Source organism: Rattus norvegicus, chromosome 1 (assembly GCF_021556685.1).
Source record: "Rattus norvegicus strain SHRSP/BbbUtx chromosome 1, alternate assembly SHRSP_T2T, whole genome shotgun sequence".
NCBI classification, from domain to species: domain Eukaryota; kingdom Metazoa; phylum Chordata; class Mammalia; order Rodentia; family Muridae; genus Rattus; species Rattus norvegicus.
In genome coordinates, this window is record NC_141534.1 from 118,526,417 (window position 1) to 118,547,745 (window position 21,329).

A 21,329-nucleotide genomic window follows, 5' to 3' on the forward strand; every position below is an offset into this window, starting at 1 on the left:
TGAACTAATTTGCCAGTCCTTGTATTCTTATTTGTTCAAATTATCTGTAGTTAGATTGTACTTCTAGACTTATATTACTCTGTTAGTTTTGTAAAATGACTGTGAAATTATCAACTTGGACTAGTCGTTTTATTTGTTCATGCTTCAAATATTTTCGAGTCTGTTATTAGTCACATATAATTTAGAATCGCTTGCTTTTATAAGTAATAAAAGAAGCACGAAGCTTTCATTTGTTAAAATATTCTTGGTACATGTTTTCCTTCTGTTCATTTATTTTTGGGCACCTTTAGCAAATGTTATATATTTGGGTTTTGTATTTTTAATCCAGTGTGACAATCTTCAATATTTAAGTAAGACTTTCATTTTATTTTATTTTACCTTACCATTTTATTTCATAGTGTATATTATCATTATTTCAGGATGAGATTATTTTCATCTCAGACTTGCTATGTAGCCTAGGTTGCTCTTCAGTCATCTCTGTACCTCAGCCTCTCAAGTGCTAGGATGGTTGCAATGTATGTACTACCACGCCTGCTAAAAACACTCTGTTTACCTGGAAAGACACTGCAGAAACCTAGCTTTTTTTTTTTAAAAGCATTTCTTTTTTAAAAAAATTAATTTGTTTACTATATATATAAATACACATAGCTGTCTTCAGACACATCAGAGGAGGGATCAGATCTCATTACAGATGGTTGTGAGCCACCACGTGGTTGCTGGGATTTGAACTCAGGACTTCTGGAAGAGCAGTCAGTGCTTTTAACCACTGAGTCATCCCTCCAGCCACCGAAACCTAACTTTAAATCTATCATTTTATTGTCTCTTTTTTGACTTATTTGATTGAGACTTATTTAAAATTCTAGTTTCCCACAGTTATACATTCGATTTGCATGTGATTTAGAGATAACCTTCATCTTTAACTCATAAAGGGCCAGTTTGAATTGACATCAACCCTTAGTTTCTTTAAACAAAATTCTTTTATATCTTATACCTATGAATTCTCATTTCTTAAATGTTAGTTCTTTCCTGTTTTAGCTATTTCTACTTTTATCCACATCTCTTGCTCTAGACTGTGATCTCATTGCTGATCTTAATTGTGGGACTCAGGAGAGCCTCCATTAGTCTCTTGGGATGACTTGTTCCATTCTCCAGTGTCACTGCTGTTCACATTTCCTGACTTCGGTGCCTGCTCTGCCTCCAGCTGTCAGGCCACTGCATGTCTTTGCCACTCAAGTTTTGCAGCTCCTGCTTAGCTATGGGTGGTGCTTACATGCAGAGCATTTACACTGCTTGTTGATGCAGTAATGTGCTGAAAACAATTGCATACAGCGCCGTTTTGTTCAGATGCAGAAGAGCCTTCCTTTTGCTGTCTGTTGTTCTGAAGGTGGCAGCAATGAGTTATTGTGCTGGCTTATCTCTGGGCACAGTTGCTGTGTCCCGTGGGGTGCTGTGAGTTACAGTACTCCCTTTTCTTTACTGTGTGTCATGAGCAATGCTCATAGTCTTCAAATACACCCAAACACAATACATTACATTTGTCAACTTATTCTTGGTAGATGGAATCATCACATACCTAATTTACCACTTTATATCATAACACACAACGTTTGTATCTTCCTTAATTTTTATTTATGGTATGTTAGATTTTTGAAATGAGTTATCTGGTGCAATGTTCAAGTCTGTTTATGATATTTTTATCTCCTCACACTGTACACATAGGCTTTGAGATTTTCTATAACAGTAGGCATCTATACATAAGATACCCACTGCATACTGTGTAGAAATATATACACATGACCATCTTCATAACTCATTGGGCAGAATATTTTAAGTTAGACATCTGACATTTTTCTCTTAGTCAATGGTTTCATATAATAAAACAAAAGGTCTAGCTGCATTTAACTTTTAAATGCACATTATTATTTAATTAAACTGGGATTATATTAGATTACGCGCTAGTAACAGGGATTTATTTCATTGTCTGTGAGACTCAGTCTGTGTTCTGGGACATTTGTAGTGTCATATGGCAATGGTAGAAGCATGACTCTGACCACGGGGACCCAGCACCCAAGTCCACCCCACATCAAGGAGTGAGCTGGCTCTGCATTAGCTGCTTTTCACCGTGTGAGAGAACACCTCAGGAACTTGACCTACAGAAGGAATGGTCTATTCGGCTCATAGTTTAAAAGTAGCATTTACCTGGCAGGGTAATTGTGACAGCAGGTAGTTGTAGCTGTAATGACAGATGGGTAAGGCTGGTCACATAGAACAAAGTGAGGAACTGGAGAGAGACGAGCACTGGTGTGGAGGTCACCTCCTTTTCGCTCAGCGAGAAACCTAATCCACAGCAATGGTGGCTCTCATACTCAGGGTTTGTCTTCCTCCCTTAGTTAAATCTCTCTGAAAACACCTTCATAAGCTTAGGGGTTTGATGTCTATATCGAAATCCAGCCAAGCTGACATTGAAAATTAGCTACCATAAGCCTTCCTCTTGTCAATTTGACACCCAAATCCAACACTTAGCATTTTAATATTTCACATTTGTCTAATATTTTCATGCTCATCTCATAATACAAAATCTATTTGGTCTACATCTAAGAATCTTCAGTATTTTCAAGCTTCAATGTTGTTTAAAAGTCTAAGTGCAGAATCTCTACTGAGATGCAAGCTAGGACTTGCGTCCTTATAAAGTGAACTCTTTTTTTTTTATTTTATTAACTTGAGTATTTCTTATATACATTTCAAGTGTTATTCCCTTTCCAGGTTTCCGGGCAAACATCCCCCTTTATGGGTGTTCCCCTCCCCATCCTCCCCCCCATTGCCACCCTCCCCCCAACAATCACGTTCACTGGGGGTTCAGTCTTAGCAGGACCCAGGACTTCCCCTTCCACTGGTGCTCTTACTAGGTATTCATTGCTACCTATGAGGTCAGAGTCCAGGGTCAGTCCATATATAGTCTTTAGGTAGTGGCTTAAAGTGAACTCTTATAAAGCCCTTAGTGACCAGGAAACAACAAGGAGTTACAAGCTATGTACTTCCAATATTCAAAACCACACAGGAAACATTCCCATTCCAAACGGGAGGAAAGAACCATAACATGCAGTTCCATGTCTTGTGATGGAATCATTTGGGCTCCAACCATCTTTACCTCTGCAGTTCTATCACTGTAGCACATATAACGTCTCTCTTGGGCTGGCTCCTCTCTGTGCTGTGCAAGCTTTCCTTGGTAGACATCCATGGTTCTGGTAACGTCAGTGGAATGGGGTCTCCATTAGAATGTAGGCCTCAGGTCAATAGCTTCACTAGCGGCCCTTCGAGGCTTTCTTGCAGGAATCTTACCCTGCGACCAAATGCCTGGTCTCAACACGTTTTCTGTACCTTGGTGGAAGCCTCCACCACTCCTTAACTCTTGCCTTTTGCATACTTGTAAAACAAGCACCATGTGGGTCAGTTTTACTGCTGGGTTAAGGTACAGTTCGGCAACCTGACACTATTGGAGTAGCGTCTCTGTACCTTAATGATTAAACTTGGGAAAAAAATTCCCTAGGTGGTTGCTTTGGAAAAGGAACCAACTTAGTGGCATTTTAAAGTCAGGCTTCCTTCTCTCAAATACTTTTAGAACTTGGAGCTATCCCTATTGTCCCTATGTAAGGAGAAACGTTTCTCTTTAGGGCTATGTACTCATCTCCTTAATGATAGTCAAATTTTCTGCACCCATCTTGCCTGCAACTGTACACTTAGATTCATTTCCTCACCAAACTGCATTATTTCTCATGAATTTCTGTTCTCTCACTGAAGACCTGACCATGAGCAGTAAGTGCAGGGTATTTTTCTCTTTTGAAATTTCTCCAGCAAACAATTCAATCTGTTACCTCTGAATTTAGCTTCACTGAAGTTTTCCAGAATAGAGGCTGAAAACAGATTTTTTTTTAACCATAACATGAATGATTCCCTCTGGAACCTCATGGGCACAGTCTCCGATGCCTGTTGCCTTTCACATCCTGCTATTTCAAGCTTCCACTAGAATGGCCCATCAATGCTTATAGCATTCTAGGGGCTTCTGTGGTCTTGGCTATAAAGTCTTCCACATTCTTCCACAAGCCATTTGCCAATGCCTGAACACCGCACTGTCAACTTGACTGGATGTAGAAATACTGGCCACATTAGTGTTTTCACAGTAACTGAAGAGGAAAGACTCACCCTACATGTGGATGATACACTCTCCCAGGCCCTAAGTTATTATTGAAGGCAAAAAAGAGTAAAGCATTGACATTCTTCTCTCTCTGTTTCCTGAGTGTGGATGTGGTGAAGCCAAGGTTCTCATGTTCCTATTTTCATGCTGTTGCTGCCGTTGCAGATTATACACTCAGTCTGTAGTTCCAAATCAACTCTCCTCTTTGACTTTACCTTTGCCACTGTATTGCTGTGGCAGCAAGAATAAATGTAACAAATACCACAGTAGCCCTATCCCTGGATCAATCTTCTGCATTGATTTTCTCATCCCTATAACAAAATACTTGGCAGAAACAACTTAACAAAGGGAGAATTTGTTTTGCCTCACAATTTGAGGATATCATCATGGAGAAAGTAGCAATCGTGACTTAGATGTGGTGGCAGAAACATGAGAAAGATGGTCATATTGTGTTCATAGGAAGTAGAGAGAGATGAAAGATACCCAAGTTGCTAGCTTTTTTCCATTTTTTATTTAGTCTGAGACCCCAGCCCATGGACTAGTGGGTGGGTTTTCCTTCTTAAACACTATCTGTTTAGAACACCCTTATAGACATTCCTGGAGGTATGCTACTGAGGTGATTGTAATTCCCATGATGTTGATTTTGAAGTAGACAGTCTCCAACTATTGGTATCCCTGGAGCTGAGCAACCCTGTTATGGGTAGACTATCTTTCTGATTGAGTTAATGTTAAAAATTAAGTTGATCCAGTCCTGCTCTCCTCAAAACACCCAAGCTAACAGCATACCATATAAGCAGGGGACCTGGTACAGACCTTCCAGGTCCTATACTTGTGGCTTCAGTCTCAGTGAGCCTATTTGAGTCTTGCTTAGTTGGTTCAGTGGGCCATGTCCTCCATTGTCCTCTGTCCCCTCTGTCTCCTGCAATCTTTCCTCCCCACTCTTCCTCTGGATTTTTCTGAACTCCACGTGGTGAGATCCAGTGGTCTCAGATTCTTTTGCCTGCTCTTGGGACTCTTTCCCTCCTATTCGGTTGCCTTGGCCAGGCTCAACATGAGGGGTTTTGCCTTGTCTTATTTTATCTTATTTTGTTGTGTTTGTCTGTTGTCTCTTGGAGGTCTGCTCTTTTCTGAAATGAAACAGGGAGTCGGGAAGTGGATTTGAAGGAGAGAGAAGGTGTGTGTGGGGTGCTTAGAGGAGTGGAGGGAGGGGAAACTGTGGTCAGAATATATATGAGGGAAAAATCTATTTTCAATAAAAACCCTAAGTTTATTGAGAGTTGTATTTGAGGTTACAGCTTTATTATCTTCAAACAAAGTCCACTGAAAACTATACACATGGATCAGTATACTGTTGCTTAAATTTATACACATTCAAGTTGATATTTCAATATTAATCTCCCTTCAGTGGAAATCCTAGTGAAAGTGCAATACATTGAAGAGGTGATGGGAAGCTGGACTGCTGTCCTATCCCAATGCTGTGTCTCTGCCCACGACCGAGACTGTGGTGTGAGCAGAATCTCTTGAGAATGCATCATCTTACTCTGTTCTTCAACATTCCATTGGACACAGGATCTCATGGAGATAGATTTACTATGCTGGGAAAATGCTCATGTACCTCATTAGATGTACTGTTTTTTTTTTTTAAATACTTGGTTCCATGGTTATAAGAACTGAATTTTTAAACTCAAACTTTTAAAATACATTGGAAATATAGCTTATTTAAAAATCCTTTTTTGTAGATTGACATTTCTGTGTATTTGATCAAATGGTATGTTTCTTATAGGCCTTAAAATACAGGGATCGCCTTCTATCCGAATATGTGTAGCATAGATATTGACATGAATCGGTGAGCGAATTCCTGCCTTTGCTGCTGTACATTCTACCTTTGTGCATCTTCATGTGTGTGTGATACCAAATTACTTATAGACATGTTAAGGAGTGCAGTCTTCAATGAGAAAGGATAACCTGTGCCTGCCCTATGTTCTCTTTTTGAAAGACAAAGGAAATCTGCAAATACTTTCATTTCTAAACATATCCTTTCTTCTAGGCATTGACACATCTTCACTTAGTAGAATATGTTGGAGAACAGACTGCCCTGCTAATAAAGGTACATTAAATGCTCTAATGGAGCATGTTCCAGCCATTATCCTTTGATTTTTGTTAAAATCAAAATGAAAAAAAGAAGTTTGGTAAGAATGTTACATTAATTATGTCAAAAGCACTGACAGTAGCCTACTTTACCCTGGGTAACCTAGAGATGAAGGGGATACTTGTCAAAGAATATACAATTATAGATGCTTGCCATCTCGCTTTTGCCTTTAGTTAGAGTATGTCTAAAAAGGGGTGGCGCACAGTAAGAGGATGCTGCAGAAATTCCCATCTTAGAATTCTATCGGGCCATTAAGCAGGAGGAACCGATCTGTGTGGTTATCAGATGTTAGAAATGTAATGTTCCTCCTCACACAGAGCTATTTGGTTGAGAATGGCTCCTCTCTACTTGCTTGTGGCCAAGGTTCCTGGTCTAGGTGTAGCCCTGGTTTTCATGTCATGCTTACCTGTGTCATATCATATGTCAGAAGAAAGACTAACAATTTTTTGACAGTTTTTATGTATGCGGTTTAGCATTGCAGTGGTTAATGCATAACATGGCTATGATCTGATCCTTTTAGATGGTTCCAGAAGATCAGCGCTTTGCAGCTGCCATTGTCCTAATAGTGTGGGTCTCAGCCTTGGCATCGTCCTTGATTGACAACATCCCATTCACTGCTACAATGGTAAGTGGTGTGATGCTGTATGTTTAAGGGTCAATTTCTGCCTGCTCCTATCTGGACTCTGTTCCCATCTGGGCCTATGATTTTTTTCTAAGAAGCAGGGCACAAAACCATCTCCTCTATTGCCCTTACATGTAAGAGAAAAATGTGAGCTGAGCCTGAGGCAGCTGAGTGTGGAGCACTGAAAGACCAATGACAGGCTGAGACCAGACTTTGGGGAGTGGATAGCATATCATGGGTGACTGTTTGGGGAGCCCAGCTGAGGGCTGCTACCCTTCCCAGAAAAAAAAGGTATCATTTTTTTAAAGGAACTTCAACACACCAAAAGAACGAGCTGTCGTCTTTATTATCCTCACGTGCAGATTCTAAGAAACCTTCATGGATTCTGGGTCTTGGCCTGCACATACAGGGATTTAAGTCTCTGCTTGATTCTAACTCCCAGCCAACACCAAGATCCCCACCCCTGGGCCATCTCCTGTGTCATTGATTGTTTGTTTTAGTACAGGAACTGTGGTCTCTGGTGTAAAAAAGTAAAAGTGAGAATGTAAGAAAGTGAGAAAGTAAGATCTGGGTCCTGCCACAAACAGCTACAAACAGCCCAGGGCCCATACTATTCTTAGTATAGGGCAGAAGGATGAGTGTACTCACAGCAGGATGCTGGTGGGGGAAGTTCTCTCTGTTTTTCTTGAGGCCCCAAGAAGTCCCTCCCTCCCATACAGATAGCCCATGTATTGTACCATAGTATGTTGTGAAAAGGATCCCCAAAGATGAGTGTGGCAGAGCTGGCCAAGTAAGGAGAGGGCTGGTTAGGCGCATAACACACATTGTTTAGAACGCTTTTTCAGTCTGGAATTCATTTTATGCTAAGCTTTATTCCCTAGTGACCCAGTATGGTTCTTGTTTCAAGGTGTAGGTTTGGGAATTCTGAATTCACTCTGGTCGCTATTTCTAGTGGTCACATACGGAACAAGACACTCGAGATCTTCAGGGATCCAGGATGGTGTATTTAAGGAGTCCCGAGAGTCTGTAAAATTTGCAATAAAGCAGTATGCTTAAATGTGAAGCACTGAGTGTTTTCCCCTTAAGCAATGAACAAGACAATGTTATCTATGAACATGTTTTACTAGTCAGAGGCTGTGCAGTAAAGCAAGAGAAGCAAAGAGAAAGGACTGGGAATGGAGATGTTAAACTTCAGAGACTATTAATCTGTGTATTAGACAACTTAAAAGAATCTACTAATTAACAGGCTTGATAGGCAATTTTTTCAGATCCTGTAGAGACAAAAGTCAGTTAATAAGTCATTGTATTCCCCTGTAGGCACAATAGACTTATAATGAAAACTTGAAATAGATGCCATTGTCAGATGCACCTTCAGTCCCTGAGACAACAAGTGTGTAAGGTTTTACACACTTTATCCTGTCCCAGTGAGACCATATCATGTGGTCTGAGGACAAAGGCATTTGTCATTTGCTTTTATTTGTTTTTCCTTCTGGGTATTGTAATATCAGAAGGAAAGACAAACATAGAAATGAGCAATTCTAGGACAGCATAGGCTTTATTTGGGAAGGGCCTGAGGAGGAGAGAATGCTAGTTTAAGAAACCAAAGAAGCCCCAGAGCTCACAGGGACTAATCCACCATCCCAAGAGAACACAAGGATGGACCTATGGCTCCAGTAGTATATATAGCAGAGGATGGTCTTGTCATCATGGTAGGAGGTGCCCTTGGCCCTGTCAAAGCCATTGCCCCAGTGTAGGGAATTGTCAGGGCAGGGAGGTGGAAGGGAGTGGGTGAGTAGGTGAGGGAGCACCCTCATAGAAGCAGGGAGAGGGGGGAATGGGATAGCAGGTTTCTGAAGGGGAAACCGGAAAAAGGGGCTACCATTTAAATTGTAAATTAATAAGTATCCAATAAAAGAAAAAAAAAGAATAAACAAAACAAAACAACAAAAACAAAAAAGAAACCAAAGAGGCTACTGTTACAGGCTAGATAGCTGTAAGGCATAAAAAGAAAGATGGAGAAGGAGAGATATCTTCCTTGTGGGGTTGTGGTGACTATTGTTAAGGATAGCAAGGGGAATGGGTAGTGACATAAGGAATCTTAGATGATGGATAAACATACGTCATGATCAGTTATTGCTAGGAGTTGATGAGATGATGAAAAAACATGAATATGGAAAGCTAAGTTGCTTTAGTTTTTGGAATCGTCATTGCCATCTCTTGCTTAAAATTAAGGAGCTTCACAAGGTGATATGACTCTGGATAGTAGTTCATTGTTGGTTTCCTATCCTTGATAAGTACTTGTTTATTTATGCCTCCCCAGGAATAGTGCTACTCAGAACCTTGGTATATTGTTTCCCTCAAGATGATACACATAGATCAAGATTCTCTATTTAGTCCCTCTCACAGTGTGTTACTAAAGAAGATGACAGTCAGACTTGATAACTTTTCTTTTACAGTGATAAAATACTGTGACCAAGACAACTTTAAAGGAATTTAATTTGGCTTACTCTTTCAGCGAGGTAGAGCTCATGGTGGCAGGGTGAAGAAACAGTTGAAAGCTCATATCTTGATCTACCATCATGAGGATAGAAAGCAGCAGCAATTGCATGAATCTTTTGAAACCTCAAAGCCTGCTCCCAGTGACATACTTTCCCAACAAGGCCACACCTCCTAATCCTTCCCAAACTGATCCACCAACCAGCAACAAAGTATTCAAATATATGAGCCTAGAGGTGCCATTCTCATTCTAACCACTACATATTCAAATTCATGAAGGTGGCATCTAAGGAGATGGAAAGGTAAAAGCAATACTGTGAGTAACTGAGCTCATTTATCTGTAATGTTTTATTTCCTGAAAGTTAAACAGATAGAAAGTGCTGAGACAAAGGCAATGAAATAGTCAAACTTCCCCGTGTGCTCCTGAGCAGAATTCTGTACATGTTACATGTATGTATGTGACATGGTGTAATTAGATCTTATATGGACCCGTCCTTGTTTTCCTAATCACTCATGGCTTACTGGAGAAGGTCTTTTATGACTTGAACTTTTGCACACTTCTGCACAGCTTTTCCTTATTTGCTCTGTAGCTGTGCTAGGCATTGAAGGTCTATTGTTCATGTGATGTATTTCCTTTATCTTGGGTGAAGTTCCTACCTTCCCTTCAAGTCTTTGCTGTGTCTTGTTCCAATCCTTCATTTTTGTTCTTTTAAAATATTGTTTCTTGGGCTGGAGAGGTAGATCAGCAGTTAAGAGTACTGACACCCATATAGTGGTTCACAATCATCTATAGCTCCAATCCTAGGGGATCCTACACCCTCTTTATGCCTCTAAGGGCACTGGAAATAAATGTACATTGTACTCAGGCAGAATGAAGACAGGACATTCATTTGGATATAATAAAAAATATAAAATATTTTCTTCAAATTTCCTTTCAGTTTCTTTAAAAGCACCTGAACAAGCACTATGTAAATAAGATTTCAAATTTTTCATGTAGATAACCTTAGCAGGTAACAGCTTTATTCCTAGTGATTTGGTGAGGGACCATTTTATTTGACAGTTTAGCCTATGGCAGAGCACAGTGAACTCACCCTCCCTAGATGAGTGCAAAGCCAATCAGCACACAAGGCAGTAAAAGAGCAAAGGAAGCTTTGTTATTAGTACAAGTAAGAAGAGCTCTGGGATAACTCCCAAAGCACCAGTCTCCTTAAACAAAGGAGACAGAGGGATTTTATTAGGGAAACTCATGCATATTCATGTTGGAAGAAAAAAAGAATCATGCCTGGCATAAGTGGATAAAAATAGGAATTAATCACAGTAGGTTGCTTTTTCCAAAGTATTCTTTGTTTACATCTTCAAACTATACCACCCTTCAGGTTCTGTTAGTGCTTTACTGTGTCCCCCAGAGTCATAGGCTCCATCTCTGCCTGACTCTCCTGCTGGGCCTCCCCTATCCTGAGACACACCATGCATCACTGGAGGCAGGGTGCCTCTCTTTACCATCTCCTTAGCCTCTGCTTCGCTGATTTCTGTCTCTGGTCACAGCTCTCTGGCACTTAGCTCTTCCCTCTCTGTGCTGGCCCCTGCCCATGCATGAGTGCAGATGCACATTGGGAATCCTACACCTGTGCTGGCACAATGTGACGGCAGGTGCCCATGCAGAGTCCTTCTTTTGCGCCTGTGGTTTTTAGCACTACCTGTGGAAGGTGATGCAATGGTCCTCTGCACTCTATGGCTGTATGTGAAGGGGTGGAGGGTGCAGATGAGGGGTGGGGAGTAGGGGAGGGGGGCTAGCAGAATTATTACGATAAGGTGGGTTTTTTGTTGTTGTTTTGTTTGTTTCACTTGTGTTAAGAGAGAGAAAACATCCAGAGGCAGCTGGAGGAGTAGAGAGAAGGAGAAAATAGATGGAGCATAGTCAGCTCTAGAGAAGAGAAGAGTGTGAGAGGATGGTGCAAATAGCGAGGTAGGAAGAAATAGACAATGGAGCAGAGGGGGGTTGGAGGTGGGAGAGAAAGAGAGAGAGAGAGAGAGAGAGAGAGAGAGAGAGAGAGAGAGAGAGAGAGAGAGAGAGAGCGCAAGAGGGAGTGGGGGAACAAGAGCATACAGTGAAAGAGAATAGCAAAGAGGGACTGGCTATCGAGTGGGTGGAGACATCCTGTGGATCCTAAGGAGGATGTGTATCAGGAGGAGGAAAGGGCAGGGTGCTAGCATGGACTTCGAGATGTGCAACAGGTACAGAGGGAGTCTGGAGGCCAGCATGGACTTTGATAAGCTCATTGGCACCACAGGTAGCATGTGCCCCTTCTGCCAGGGGTATAGGGAATGACTTCTTTTGGCAGCCAAGAACCAGTTTTACAAGTGCCTAAGGAATTCTGCCTTTTATCTAACCACGGGAAATCTCTCTACACTTTAGCTTGTGCTCCTTTCTAGACATTGACAGCTCGAGGCTAACAGTGGGCTTACAGAGTGCTTGTGTGGCCCACGGCCAGTTACATGGAAATAGCCAGCTGCCTATTACTGCATATGGTTTTATTTTTACCTTTGCAGTCAGCGATAAGCTGCCTGGGAATTTTCTATTGACTCATAAAAGACCAGGGCCTGAGACTCTGCTCCCTTCTTCCATCCACTAAGTACCTGCTTACCTCCAGCAGACTCTTCCCTCAGACCAGCTGTGGTAAGCTGGAGCCCGTATCCTTGGGTTTCAGGGGCTGTTTCATGGATCTCTAGCCGCCTCTGTCCAAGCCCAGGTGTGTGGAGTGACTCCCCACTGTGAAGCCATGTTTGGCAGTTTCCCTCACTGATTTGGCTCTGACCCACCAACTGGTCAGTGCACCAGTTTTCCTGTCTGCTGAACGTTCCTCCTCTCGGCAAGCACCTTCATTCTATACAGCTGTGGAGCATTCTGCATCCAGGGAACACTTATGGAAACTCATCAAGGACCAAAAAGCTAGCAGAGACAGCTGCTGTTTCAAAGGACTATTAGTACAGATGCAGTTGGGAGCTAGAGACCTCTTGGGGAGGAGGTGTTGCAGACGCAGGTATAGGCCAGTGCTTCTCAACCTTCCTAATGCTGTGACCTTTATTATAGTTCCTCATGATGTAGTGAGCCCCAACCACAGAACTATTTTCCTTGCTACCTCATAACTGTAAATTTGCTATTGTTATGAATAACAATGCAAATATATATTTCTGCCTCTAAAGGGTCACAGCGCACAGGTTCAGAATTGCTGCCTTAGAACAATGATTGGGTAATTCGGTTAAGCTGAGGTTAAATGAGAGGAAAGAGACAAATGCAGCCTATCTCTTCTTTGTGTCAGGTCTCAGAAGTGTACCTACATTCATTATGTGAACTGTGTACAAAGAATAGTTCAAGTGCGTCAGTGGTAGATCTCCCCTTTTCATGGTCAGGAAAGAATGAGATATTATCAGAAGGGGGGAGATTTGGAGAATTAGCCTGTAACTGGTAGGATGACACCATGGGACTTTTCTTTATGCCCAGAGGAGAAAGAATCACTCAGTAGATGAGTTTAGCTATTTTATTTTATTTTTTTTTTTTTTGGTTCTTTTTTTTTCGGAGCTGGGGACCGAACCCAGGGCCTTGCGCTTTATTTTTTAAACAAAAGTAAAATGTTTCCGGCTCTCATCACTTCTGAGTGGTTCTAGGTCACTGTTATAGACAAGAGCTGTGGCTAGATTAATGGGCTAGCTGTCAGGGGGCCTTGCCATCATTGCTCATTGTTAACTGTGAATTAGTAAACAATATTTAGCACTGCTAATTTTTAATGCAATGAGAACAGACATAGGGTGTTTGAAGTGAGCAGTGTGAGGCCCCTGGTCTCACTACATGCCAGCATTAGTCCCTTGCTTGTTTGAGGCAAAGTGAAAGCCAAACAGGCTGGGCCTCTGGGAGAAATGGGAACCTTGGTGTCGAGATATTTCACTATTTGGACACATATTTCTATGCCTGAGAATCCCCTTCATACTCACCTGCCCTTTTTTACTTTCCCACCCTTCCTGTCTGCAGTTGACAGGAGCTTGTGGGAATCTGAGTATAGTGGTGCAGCAGGGAATTCCCAGGCCTCTGCTACAGAGCCCTCAAGGGAACCTAAAATATGTTGCTGGGCCTGAGAATTCTGTGACAGTTTTTCTTTGTTGAAGCCCCTTCCCCTTCTTTTTCATATTCCTTCATTTGAATGGGAAAGATTTTGTGGCAATTTTTAGACTTAAAATGATATAATTTTTTTTTATCCTGGCCTGAATTCAAATGATCCACATTTGTGCACATAATTTTATAGTTTTTATAGATTGATTTTTTTGGACACACATCATTGTGTGTGTTGCCATCTAGCCGATGTATGAAGTCATTTTTTGAATGCCAGCTTGTTCTTTAGCGTCTTCTCATCCCAGGTTTGTTTGTAGGCTCACAAGGAGGCATTCTGGCAAGTTTAGCTGTCGGCCGTAATAGCTGGTATAGGGAAAACCATGTGGTGGTGATAAAGGTCAAAGGTCCTTCACACAAGCTCTTACGTTTTGTTTGTCACTTGATGCCATTTTTGGTTTTAGCTTTTTCATTTTCTAAAATGTTCTGAAACAAAATAATATAGAGAGCTGAGCCAGGTCCAGTGGACTGCAATTAGGCTAAATAACAGAGCAGTTATAGACATTCATGGCTGTGTTTCTACAGAGGGAGGATCTGGATTGGTTCCCAATATGCCATTTATGAGAACTAAATAAGGCTATCCTGAGAGGAATAGTAATGTGAGCAGCAAAGACACCCTGTCTCCTCCAGGAACTTGGCAATGCAGGTTGCAGGCCTTCCCCAACGTGTAGGTGATGAGTGAGTCCTCTGGCCAGGGAAGGTGGCCTTGGAGGGAAATTGCAGTCTCTGTCTCTGTTTCTCTGTCTTTCTGTCTCTGTGTCTGTCTCTCTGTCTCTGACTCTGTCTCTGTCTCTGTCTCTGTCTCTCTCTCTCTCTCTCTCTCTCTCTGTGTGTGTGTGTGTGTGTGTGTGTGTGTGATCAGAGATCAACTTGCAGTAGTCAGCTCTCTCTTAACACGTGGGTTCTGGGAATCGAACTCAGTTCGTCCGTTTGGCATCAAAGTGCCTTTCTCTCTGAGCCGTATCACCGGCCTCCCCCTGTCAACTGAAGTGACAGCAGACACATCTGAGGAGTGATTTAGTGTGGACTGACCTGATGCCTCATGAACAGCATGACACTGGCAGGGTTTCAGAGACCCTGAATGCATGGTTCTTATGAAACTCAACGTGACTTCATCCGCTGTGACTCACAGCTGCAGCCTGGGAAGCTTTAAACACAGAAACCTGGCTGTTCCCCTGGCTAGCACCAGACACAGACAGATGGGTACAAACACAAAGTATTGTGCACGCCAAAGTTTCCTTTGGTTTCCTTCCATGCATCTTGTGCTCATTTAAAAAATATTTTTAAAAACAGTTTGGCCATTAAAAATGTGTCTCTGAGGGGCCAATGAGATAGCTTAGTGGGTAAAGGTACTTGCTATACAAGAATGTAAGCCTGACAACCTGAGTTTTATCCCCAGAAGGAAAGAACTGACTCCAATCTACAAGGTTGGCCTTTCACAGTTGTGCTGCAATATCACCATTCCATCACACAAACACCCACAAGCTAATAATAATAATAATAATAATAATAGTAATAGTAATAATAATAATAATGTCGATAATATAATATCCAGAATGATATAAAGCTTTTAAATTTTTCTTTTAATTTTATTTTACGTGAAAAGCATTTTGCCTACATTATGTCTGTATTTTACCCTCAGAGGCCAGAGCCTTAAGAGGCTATAAGGCTCCACACGGGTACTGGATATTGAACCTAGTAATTTGCAAGAGTAGCCAGTGCATTTAACTGATGAGTTATCTATTGAAGAACAAGGCTCTTTAGGTTCTGTTAAGTCAGCCATGGTTGGTAGCTCTTAAAATTTTCTATGACATGTGCCCACAATACTTGTTTCTTCCACAGATTCCTGTCCTCCTGAACCTGAGCCAAGACCCTGAAATTAGTTTGCCTGCACTGCCTCTCATGTATGCCCTGGCCCTTGGTGCCTGCCTGGGAGGTAAGGGGTACTGACTGCATGTTGGGAGACCACACTGACCCTGTTGTCTAGACAAAGCAAGATTAAGTAGTTAACAAATCAAAAGTAAATAATAGAGAATCCTGGTGACTTCCTGATTCCAAATTTTGAACAGCCAGAACTCCTCAGTTCCTCTGTGAATCCTCTCATTTTGGTCATGGTCTTTCATGGCTTGGGTCCCAGAACCCTAATCAGGGCCACCAAGGGAAATGAAGATATGGCCAAACCATGGTCATACAGGAGAACTGGGATCAGGTGGTCTGGGGTCTCTGGGTACCTGGGAAGCTCAGAGTTTATTATGCAGTTGAACAGGGAGACCAAGAAGACAGGTTTAGCTAACCTTATTAGGAGATGTCTCTGTAGGGGAGCAAACTTCAGGTTGTAAACACACAGAGGGAGAAAGCTATAGTGGGCATACACACTGTCTTCATTTACCCTCAGATTAGAGGAAAGCTTTGCCACATCAACAATGTAGTCACTCACTCACTCATGATTTCGCTTCCTCCCTACAACTTCCCCCTGCAAAGCCTATGATCTGATGACAGTCACTGTTAATAGTTCAAAGCTAATGCGTTCTCACCCTGTCCAAGTAAGAATCTGCAACAGGCATTCCCTCTCATTTTCCTCCCTGGGCTCCCCTGTTAGAAGAAATGTGCAGGCATTAGGTAGAGCAAGGACTCTACCTCAAAGGAAGAGGCATGGCAAAAGGTCAAGCACAGGTGCTGGGGCTGAAGTCTAAGGAAAACTGCAATGTGAGTTAGAGATTGCCAGACAAAATTGACCCGTGGTTAATACAGGAGAGCTTTGGATGTGGCTGTCTGGAGAGGAGTCAAGCTAGAGTCCTTTTTATATTTAGACAGCTTAATCACCTGTGGGAACACAGGTGGATTGTGGAGAATCTTAGATAAACACACCAGAAATATTTAACATTCTTATTGCCTCCAGATAATCTAGCTTTCTGTGTTCTTTGCCTTCTCTGACTCCTGAATCAATAACTTTCTGGTTCATTTATCTGCTCATTTGTGAAGGGGGATTAGCATCAGCCAGTGATGCATCTGTGACTTCAGGAGACAACTAATTTATCTAATGCTGTGACTGGGGCTGAAATTCTTATAAAAATGCAAAATACATACTTTTTTTTCCATCTGGGAAACAGCTCCAGAAAACAGCAACAGCATTTCTTTCATAGATAGAGCAATGGAAATAAGATCCAAGGACATTTGTAAATTCATCCCTTAAATGGGATTTAAAAAAACCTCAAATGTATGAAATACCTACTAGAGTATACTAGCTTTGAGCTCTAGGATGGAGATCCAGTCATTCAAACTAAGATTATAACAATAGGTACATTTTTCCAGTTTTTTCCTGAGCACATGGAGAATGCCAGAGAAAGACTGTGATGGGGGAGAGAGTAGGAATAATAATCTGAGGAGAGAGGGTTTTGAGCAGGATCTTAAAGGGCAAAAGGCCCCCTGGGCTAGTTTCTGAAGTGTAAATTTGGAGGGGGTCTCCAGGAGAGACACTAACATTGAACTGCTGTAGAATAATAAGCTATTGTAGGCTAGACACTGAGCACATTTGGGAGACAGGTATATAGCATTACTAACCAATAAAGTTTTATTGGCACTGAGAACTTTAAAAAACTATCTCTGGTCTTGGAAGGTACTTATTCCTGGCACACTAAGCACTTACTTGTGCTAGGTGTTAATTGTACACAAATTCTGCTGCCTCTCTCATGGACTGGGGAACATTGACTAGATAATTTGAAACTAAAACCTATTTTACTTATCTGATTGTCTTGGTTTCTTTTCCTGTTGCTGTGATAAAGTACCCTGACAAAGACAACTTAATGCATGAAAGGTTTATCCTTGTTCACACTTAAAGATATGGTTACCATGCTAGGGAATCAAGGTAACAGAAACTCGCGGGGTTTGCTGGCTTGTTTTATGGCAACATAACATTGGCTAAAGTCATCAGTGAGGAGGTAGCCTCACTTAAGAAAATGCCTCCAAAAGATAGAAGTGTAGGGAATCCTGTAGGACATTTTCTTTTTATTTTCTTCATCACCCCCCATATATTTATTTATTTACTCACTTTACATTTGGATCTCAGCTACTCCCTCCTCCCAGTCTTCCTTTCACCCAGTCCCTCTCCAAAACCCCTTCCCTTCTCTTCTGAATATGAGGAGGATTCCCTGGTTTCACACCCATTCTGACACATCAAGTCACTTCAGGACTAGGCACATCTTCTCCCACTGAGGCCAGATAAGGCAGCCCAGTTAGGGAGACAGGACCTATAGGCAGACGATAGAATCAGAGACAACTCCCACTTCAGTTGTTGGGAATCCATATGAAGACTAATCTGCAGATCTGGTATATGAATGTGGGGGAGGGGGAGTAGGTATAGTTCATGTTTGGTCTTTGGTTGGTGGTTCAGTCTCTGGGAGCCCCTGATGGTTCAGATTTGTTGACTCTGTTGGTCTTCTTGTAAAGTCCCTATCCCCTCAGGGTCCCTCAATTCTTTGTCCAACTCTTTTTTTTTTTTTTTTATTAACTTGAGTATTTCTTATATACATTTCGAGTGTTATTCCCTTTCCCGGTTTCCGGGCAAACATCCCCCTCCCCCCTCCCCTTCCTTTTTTTTTTTTTTTTATTAACTTGAGTATTTCTTATATACATTTCGAGTGTTATTCCCTTTCCCGGTTTCCGGGCAAACATCCCCCTCCCCCCTCCCCTTCCTTATGGGTGTTCCCCTCCCAACCCTCCCCCCATTGCCGCCCTCCCCCCATAGACTAGTTCACTGTGGGTTCAGTCTTAGCAGGACCCAGGGCTTCCCCTTCCACTGGTGCTCTTACTAGGATATTCATTGCTACCTATGGGGTCAGAGTCCAGGGTCAGTCCATGTATAGTCTTTAGGTAGTGGCTTAGTCCCTGGAAGCTCTGGTTGCTTGGCATTGTTGTACTTTTGGGGTCTCGAGCCCCTTCAAGCTCTTCCAGTTCTTTCTCTGATTCCTTCAATAGGGGACCTATTCTCAGTTCAGTGGTTTGCTGCTGGCATTCGCCTCTATATTTGCTGTATTCTGGCTGTGTCTCTCAGGAGCGATCTACATCCGGCTCCTGTCGGTCTGCACTTCTTTGCTTCATCCATCTTGTCTAATTGGGTGGCTGTATATGTATGGGCCACATGTGGGGCAGGCTCTGAATGGGTGTTCCTTCAGTCTCTGTTTTAATCTTTGCCTCTCCCTTCCCTGCCAAGGGTATTCTTTTTCCTCATTTAAAGAAGGAGTGAAGCATTCACATTTTGATCATCCGTCTTGAGTTTCGTTTGTTCTAGGGATCTAGGGTAATTCAAGCATTTGGGCTAATAGCCACTTATCAATGAGTGCATACTATGTATGTCTTTCTGTGATTGGGTTAGCTCACTCAGGATGATATTTTCCAGTTCCAACCATTTGCCTACGAATTTCATAAACTCGTTGTTTTTGATAGCTGAGTAATATTCCATTGTGTAGATGTACCACATTTTCTGTATCCATTCCTCTGTTGAAGGGCATCTGGGTTCTTTCCAGCTTCTGGCTATTATAAATAAGGCTGCGATGAACATAGTGGAGCACGTGTCTCTTTTATATGTTGAGGCATCTTTTGGGTATATGCCCAAGAGAGGTATAGCTGGATCATCAGGCAGTTCAATGTCCAATTTTCTGAGGAACCTCCAGACTGATTTCCAGAATGGTTTTACCAGTCTGCAATCCCACCAACAATGGAGGAGTGTTCCTCTTTCTCCACATCCTCGCCAGCATCTGCTGTCACCTGAGTTTTTGATCTTAGCCAATCGCACTGGTGTGAGGTGAAATCTCAGGGTTGTTTTGATTTGCATTTCCCTTATGACTAAAGATGTTGAACATTTCTTTAGGTGTTTCTCAGCCATTCGGCATTCCTCAGCTGTGAATTCTTTGTTTAGCTCTGAACCCCATTTTTTAATAGGGTTATTTGTTTCCCTGCGGTCTAACTTCTTGAGTTCTTTGTATATTTTGGCTATAAGGCCTCTATCTGTTGTAGGATTGGTAAAGATCTTTTCCCAATCTGTTGGTTGCCGTTTTGTCCTAACCACAGTGTCCTTTGCCTTACAGAAGCTTTGCAGTTTTATGAGATCCCATTTGTCGATTCTTGATCTTAGAGCATAAGCCATTGGTGTTTTGTTCAGGAAATTTTTTCCAGTGCCCATGTGTTCCAGATGCTTCCCTAGTTTTTCTTCTATTAGTTTGAGTGTGTCTGGTTTGATGTGAAGGTCCTTGATCCACTTGGACTTAAGCTTTGTACAGGGTGATAAGGATGGATCGATCTGCATTCTTCTACATGTTGCCCTCCAGTTGAACCAGCACCATTTGCTGAAAATGCTATCTTTTTTCCATTGGATGGTTTTGGCTCCTTTGTCAAAAATCAAGTGACCATAGGTGTGTGGGTTCATTTCTGGGTCTTCAATTCTATTCCATTGGTCTATCTGTCTGTCTCTGTACCAATACCATGCAGTTTTTATCACTATTGCTCTGTAATACTGCTTGAGTTCAGGGATAGTGATTCCCCCTGAAGTTCTTTTATTGTTGAGGATAGCTTTAGCTATCCTGGGTTTTTTGTTATTCCAGATGAATTTGCAAATTGTTCTGTCTAACTCTTTGAAGAATTGGATTGGTATTTTGATGGGGATTGCATTGAATCTGTAGATTGCTTTTGGTAAAATGGCCATTTTTACCATATTAATCCTGCCAATCCATGAGCATGGGAGATCTTTCCATCTTCTGAGGTCTTCTTCAATTTCTTTCCTCAGTGTCTTGAAGTTCTTATTGTACAGATCTTTTACTTGCTTGGTTAAAGTCACACCGAGGTACTTTATATTATTTGGGTCTATTATGAAGGGTGTCATTTCCCTAATTTCTTTCTCGGCTTGTTTCTCTTTTGTATAGAGGAAGGCAACTGATTTATTTGAGTTAATTTTATACCCAGCCACTTTGCTGAAGTTGTTTATCAGCTTTAGTAGTTCTCTGGTGGAACTTTTGGGATCACTTAAATATACTATCATGTCATCTGCAAATAGTGATATTTTGACCTCTTCTTTTCCGATCTGTATCCCTTTGATCTCCTTTTGTTGTCTGATTGCTCTGGCTAGAACTTCAAGAACTATATTGAATAAGTAGGGAGAGAGTGGGCAGCCTTGTCTAGTCCCTGATTTTAGTGGGATTGCTTCAAGTTTCTCTCCATTTAGTTTAATGTTAGCAACTGGTTTGCTGTATATGGCTTTTACTATGTTTAGGTATGGGCCTTGAATTCCTATTCTTTCCAGGACTTTTATCATGAAGGGGTGTTGAATTTTGTCAAATGCTTTCTCAGCATCTAATGAAATGATCATGTGGTTTTGTTCTTTCAGTTTGTTTATATAATGGATCACGTTGATGGTTTTCCGTATATTAAACCATCCCTGCATGCCTGGGATGAAGCCTACTTGATCATGGTGGATGATTGTTTTGATGTGCTCTTGAATTCGGTTTGCCAGAATTTTATTGAGTATTTTTGCGTCGATATTCATAAGGGAAATTGGTCTGAAGTTCTCTTTCTTTGTTGTGTCTTTGTGTGGTTTAGGTATAAGAGTAATTGTGGCTTCATAGAAGGAATTCGGTAGGGCTCCATCTGTTTCAATTTTGTGGAATAGTTTGGATAATATTGGTATGAGGTCTTCTATGAAGGTTTGATAGAATTCTGC

At 41.7% G+C, this 21,329-nt stretch overlaps 1 protein-coding gene across 4 annotated transcripts in view; it reads left to right on the forward strand.

The window, feature by feature from the left end:
- The window catches only part of Oca2 (OCA2 melanosomal transmembrane protein), a 322,662-nt gene that overhangs the window by 196,604 nt on the left and 104,729 nt on the right, over positions 1-21,329 (forward strand). For all 4 annotated transcript variants that reach the window (NM_001271493.1, XM_087654839.1, XM_087654913.1 and 1 more), the window contains 3 exon segments: positions 6,240-6,299; positions 6,862-6,966; positions 15,464-15,557. In NM_001271493.1, coding sequence (NP_001258422.1) covers positions 6,240-6,299; positions 6,862-6,966; positions 15,464-15,557 — 259 coding nt within the window.